We start from the raw sequence: 6000 nt of genomic DNA, 5'->3' as shown, positions 1-6000 counted from the left end.
GGGACATCTCCTGGTCTGGGGATTCAGATTCACGATGAGAGTCGTTTAGTAGGGTCTGTGGCCCGCTGTCTAGCGATGATCTCCACCCGCACCCCAGCTTCTAGTTCTTGGCCCTCCGCGAAGTGCCTCGATTTCCCAACCTCAGCAGAGTCCCGGGAGTCCGGCAGATGCTGAGAAAAAGCTAGAGGTGGAAGGGCCGAGCCTCAGAGCAAGCGCGGCGGGGAAAGGGTAGGGGTGGCAACCTTGCTCCGCGGCCACCTGCTGCGCAGACCAGGCCTGGCGCTCGGCTCCTGTCCACCCGGCTCTGCTGGGTCAAAGGCCAGCCAGGCCCCGCCCGAAGCGCCCCCCTTTGGCCAGACCAGGTCCAGCGCCTGGCAGCGAGCAGCGAGAACTCTTGCCCAGCTGCCGAGCGGAGTGGAGAGGCGCAACCTCCCAGGCCCTAAGTCTCCAATGAGTCGAGGCGGTCCACCTTGGCCGCTTCCACCATCTGTCCCTCTGAGACCGCGCGCGCGATTTCTTGTCGCGTCGGGGAAATAAAGTTAAGGCAGATATAGAAATAAAGCTATAGATGCTTTACTGGGGGGTGATGGAGAGGGGGGCGGGAGGAACCTAGAGCTGCAAGTCGGAGCGGGCGGGCGCTGGCGTCTGCAAACAGTTGGTGGGGGGCGGCTCAGTCGAGCCGGGCATCTCCGCTTGCTGCGGCCCCGGGGACGCCGCCGGCAGCGAGTCGGGAGTCAGAATCCTGGATGACAGAAAGCTCCAGGTAGGGGGGGGTCGGGGAGAGCCTTCCCGCCGAGCCTGCCCGTCCCTGCAGCCCCTCGCGCCCCTCCAGCGGCCGCTGGCCCGGGCCCCCCGACCTGGGAACGCTGAGCGGCGGCAGGGCGATGACGCGTGGCCGCGAAGTGAGCACCACCTCCCCGCGGCTCGCCTCCACCAGGATGTTCTGGATCATGTTCTCCAGCAGCGCCTCCTGCAGGCTAACGAAAGCCGGGAGCCTACGGGGCGGGAGGCGGGGGCGCCGGGGTCAGCGCCGCCACCGACCGCGCTCTGGTCCTCCGCTGGCCTCCTCTGGGCTGTATCGTTTGCCGCGTGCTCTACGTGGATTCTCATTTTAACTCCCCGCCCTCCCAACACTATGAGGCATCCTTGTTCCAATTTTACAGACGTTCAAACTAGGGCTTAAACAGACCAAGTTGCCAAACGTCACGCTGCTGGTACACGTGGTGGGATTCGAACCCAGGGAATCGGAGTCCCCATCCCAGGGCCAGGGTTGGGGAAAGGCATCGAGCGGTGAGACGGTGCAGAAGGGACTCCTGGGGAATCCCACCACGGACAGAAAACCCCAGAGCAGCCCCAGGGAAAGGCGGTGCAAGAAGAGGTGGTACTTTTCTCCTGGCTCTAAAAACTCATTTAAGAGACTTTGACGGCTATAATCACCCTCCTGAAAGTGGTGTGATGGTAAACGTTAATAGTCTGCTCTTGGAGAAGAAAATTAAAGCTTGGATCGCCATTTCGTAAATACTCCCACTGAGGCCTTAAGTGTCCAACAGTGATGTCAATGAACACTGAGTAGGAAAGAGAAGCTCACACAGGTAGAGCCCCAGCACACCATTGCCTCCTAGGATCCTTCTGCACTTGACCCCGCCATCCCCCCCCAAACCCTCACCGTGGTCTGGCTGCTTACCGGCTGATGGCCTCCTTCTCATCCTGCTCTTGCTTCTCCTTCAGTGAGACCTTCAGCTGTTGCTGCCACTGCCATTTCAGGGACTCCTGGGACGTGGGCTGCAGTGTGGGCTTCGTCTCCGTCCAGGGCAACTTCTCTTCCTCCTCCTCCAGCTCCTCCTCTCCCCCCTCTTCCTTCTTCCTCAGCCTCCGTTTGTCTTCCGCCTCCTCTTTGTCTTTGCTGACCTCAGAGCTGCTGGAGGACTGAGACGTGGCTGGAGCTAAGTGCAGGCTGCCGTTCTGGGATGTGAACCTTGCCGACTGCTCATTCCAGAACTGGCAGAAGTAAGGCATTTGCTCCACCAGGTTTCGGTCCACAGCCTCATGGAAGATCTTGTCCTCCAGCAGACCCCTGGGTGGCAGGGAGGAGGAGAAGGTCCTCACTGAGAGGCCTTGCAGCCCCCTGTGGGGGGCTCTGGCTTCAGGGGTTCCCCAAGGGGTGGTTCTTGGCTACTGTGTCCACAAACAGGTGCTAGGTGCGGGGAGGGGAGCCCCTGATCAGTTGCTCCCTCCCATTCCTTCTTTAGATAAAGGTATCTCTGGGCCCCGTGGATTCTTAAAGATGAACATTTTATGGTAGAGGAAGAGCCAGGATGTCAGAGTTACACAGATGAGGCCCGGAGCCCTGGAGAGACAGTGAACTGGCTCCAGACCACATCTACCAGCCATGACAAGGCAGAACTCGGGACCCAGCCCTGAGGATCCCTCCAGCCAGATCCATTAGAGCTGTACCATCCTCAAGGGCCTGGGACCACCAGTGGAAGGATCTTGTGAGGAAGTTCTATCTTTCAGGAAAGGAAGGGCTGGGATTTCAGGGGCTTTGGCTGGACCCAGAATTGACGAATGAACTAGGGAGATGGAGGGGTGAGCGTTTAGGGGGTGGGTGGTCACCTGATAATGGTGGTGAGACAGTCAGTCAGGAGCTGCTTCTCCTGCTTGGAGACAGGGGCCCACTTGTCCGTGGATACTTCCTCACCAGCCTCCGACTCCTCCCTGGGGTACTTCCTCTTTGGCAGCTCCCTGGGGCAGGCCGTGGCATTCTGAGTGGCCTGGGCAAGCCACCACGCTGGGGTTGGGGGCATGAGCAGTGATGGTGGCTGCCCAGTCATGAGGACATAGGTGAGTTTGGGGCTTCCCCAGCCTTAACCCAACATAGTGCTGCTGCATTTGGGGAACCAAGCCCGACTCTCAGAGTTGGCACAGGACCTGGAGAGGCTCCAATTTGGAAAGGGAAGGAAGGAGGGGAGGCAGGGAGGCCTAAGTGGGTTCCCCAGGGGCTCTGGCTCTTTGCCCCCTTCTCATAAGGGCCTAACAGTAATGGGGGCATTCTGGGCCCAGCAGTGCCCCAGAAGTCCCAGTGATACTGCACGTGCTTCAAGCCCTCAGCAAGGGTGAGGTCTGGGCAGTCCTGTTCTAGAGCGGGAGGGTGGCAGAGAGCAGAGCAAGCAGACCCCTCCCTCCCTGAGAGTTCACCGGTGCAAGAAGTGGCGGGGAAAGTCAGAGAAGAAGTTGGCCAGGAAGTAGTCGGTGGCATGGGCGCGGGCAGTGAGGCCTAAGCTGAGCATCCCTGGCGAGGGCGGCTGGGGGCATGGCCAGCGTGTCTCCTCCTTTGCGATCTTAAGGCTCCAGCTGGTTGGGCAGTTGAGACACCACTGGTTCTTGATGGGGGGCAGCGTCTTTGGGAAAGGGGAGGCATGGATGACAGGAGCTTAGGGACTGCACTCCCATCACTGATGGGTCCTTAGCCCCCCAACCAGGTCTTTTGTGACACCCCTGGCATTTCATCCGCACCCATTGGCACTTTCATCCCTCCCTTCCAGGAGACTAGACCAGAGGTTGGATGTCTCTCTGGAGAGGAAGCAAGGATCCTCTCAAGTTATCCCAAGGAGACAGGCCTGGGCTTATGTCCTCACCCTGTACTTGCTCACAGGTTCACAAGCTGTACAACACGCCCTTCTCTGTGGAAGCAAAGAGACCCCCTGCTTAGGACGCAAGAGGCCTAGAGGGACTCCCCTCTTCTTCCTCTTCCTGCTGACCCACGGAGGGCCTGAAATCAATGTCAGCACCTGCTGCCCCCTTGGTTCTGCCCAACTCCCAGCCACACCCTCTTCCAGAACCTTCCCTAGGGAAGTGCTGCCTGCAGACTTGGAAAATCTGGTTACCTAACTAAAGGAAAGAAATGGAGATGCCACCAAACAATGCAGGCTGCCCCAAGGGTACTTGTCTGGTGCCCTGGAGCTTTGTGGTTTGGCTTGATAAGGAAACAGCCTTCCTTATTAAGCCTTAATTCAGAAATCCCTTCTCCCATAGCCCTCAAGACATGATTTGCCTTCACAGTTGGGCCAGAGGTTCAGAGGGGAGTAGTGTCTCCCTGGGGGTTCAGTGTGGAGTACACAGGGGTGATCGAGGTGCAAGAATGCAACCGTGGGGACTTCCCTGCTGGCGCAGTGGTTAAGAATACGCCTGCCAATGCAAGGGTCACGGGTTTGAGCTCTGGTCGGGGAAGATGCCACGTGCCGGAGAGCAACTAAGCCCGTGCGCCACAACTACTGAGCCTGCGCGCCACAGCTACTGAGGCCCGCGTGCCTAGAGCCCGTGCTCCGCAACAAGAGAAGCCACTGCAATAAGAAGCAACACAACGAAGAGTAGACCCTGCTCACTGCAACTAGAGAAAGGCCGCGTGTAGCAATGAAGACCCAACGCAGACAAAAAAAAAAAAAAAAAAGAATGCAACTGTGGGGAGGAGGATCCAAGGTGGATACTTTGTATCAATTATTATCAGTCTCCCCTGCATAAATAGTAGTAGCCCATGTTTAGCGAGTGCTTACTGGGTGCCAGGCACTGTTGTAGGCACTTTACATGCATTAACTCATTTAATCCTCGCAGCAGTGCCACAAAGCAGATAACAATTTATTCACATTTTAAAATATTTTGGGGCTTCCATGGTGGTGCAGTGGTTAAGAATCCGTCTGCCAATGAAGGGGACACGGGTTTGAGCCCTGGTCTGGGAAGATCCCACATGCCACATAGCAACTAAGCCCGTGTGCCACAGCTACTGAGCTTGCGCTCTAGAGCCTGTGAACCACAACTACTGAGCCCGCGTGCCACAACTACTGAAGCCCTCACGCCTACAGCCGGTGCTCCTCAACAAGAGAAGCCACCGCAGTGAGAAGCCCGCGCACCGCAATGATGAGTAGCCCCTGCTCGCCGCAACTAGAGAAAGCCCGCATGCAGCAATGAAAACCCAATGCAGCCAAAAATAAATAAATAAAATAAATTTTAAAAAGAATAAAATAAAATATTTTAACAACTTTTCTTTTAACATTTTTTTTTGGGCCATGCTGCACAGCTTGTGGGATCTCAGTTCCCTGACCAGGGACTGAACCCGGGCCATGGCAGTGGAAGCCCAGAATCCTAACCACTAGGCCACCAGGGAACTCCCTTTTTAACCTTCTTAATATGGAAAATTTCAAAAGTATACAAAAGTGGAGAGAGTGCTACAAAGAATCTTCCATTACCCCCCACCCAGCTTCAGCAATTAGCAGTTCATGGCCAATTTTGTCTCATCTATAACCCATCTCTGGATTATCTTGAAGCCAGTCTCAGATGTCATATTACCCCCCATTATACAGTTGAGGGAACTAAGAGGTTAAATAACTTGACTAAGATCACAGAGCTAGAAATCATCAAAGTCAGGAAACAAACCCGGGCAATTTGTTTCCAGAGCCTGTACCTGAAACCACTACGCCACACTCTCTTCCATCAGAAGGTGAGCTCTGCCTGGTTTCCCCTGGGTCCCCAGTGCCCAGCACCGGGTGGGTATTCATTAAATACAGGCTACATGAAGCAGGGAGTGGTCAGCCAGCTTTCAGTATCTAGAGAGTCTCTTGGGGATGTGCTATGCTTAGCCTAATGAAAGAAATCTAATCTCTTAAGTCAGGCTGACCAGTTTTTTAGGACCACCTCGGATCACCACCTCTGTCCCCTCTGGCAAGGCCAATCGGAAAGCTCTGTGGTGTTCAAAGCCCACCCTGCCCTCATCACCTTTGCTTTCCTATCTGTGATGGTGAACTCCACTCCCTGCCGCACCTTCTCGTCCTCCCAGTCCTGCAGTTCCTTATGGTACTGAGTCAGGAGTTTCTGCCGGTACACCTGTGGCTCAGGACAAGGAGAGAGAAGACCAAGGTCTGGAGGGCCTTGGCCTGGGTCTGTGCTGTGGGCCCGCCACTCTTCCAGACGTTGGCCTTTGCCTCTCTCTGGGGGTCTGGGGATATCACA

General features: G+C 56.0%; 1 protein-coding gene across 1 annotated transcript in view; it reads right to left on the bottom strand.

Moving 5' to 3' along the window:
• Window positions 1-609: 609 nt before the first annotated feature.
• Window positions 610-6000, bottom strand: part of CFAP65 (cilia and flagella associated protein 65) — a 39414-nt gene continuing 34023 nt past the window's right edge. The window contains 7 exon segments of the mRNA XM_089916355.1: window positions 610-742; window positions 858-995; window positions 1685-2074; window positions 2614-2742; window positions 3196-3398; window positions 3636-3680; window positions 5767-5874. Coding sequence (XP_089772481.1) covers window positions 610-742; window positions 858-995; window positions 1685-2074; window positions 2614-2742; window positions 3196-3398; window positions 3636-3680; window positions 5767-5874 — 1146 coding nt within the window.

The sequence above is a fragment of the Delphinapterus leucas genome, chromosome 8 (genome assembly GCF_059928025.1).
Source record: "Delphinapterus leucas isolate spDelLeu-1000000601 "Yukka" chromosome 8, BTC_Dleu_Yukka2, whole genome shotgun sequence".
Lineage (NCBI taxonomy): Eukaryota > Metazoa > Chordata > Mammalia > Artiodactyla > Monodontidae > Delphinapterus > Delphinapterus leucas.
Note: the sequence above shows the minus strand (reverse complement) of the source record. Positions and strands in the feature narration are given on the sequence as shown.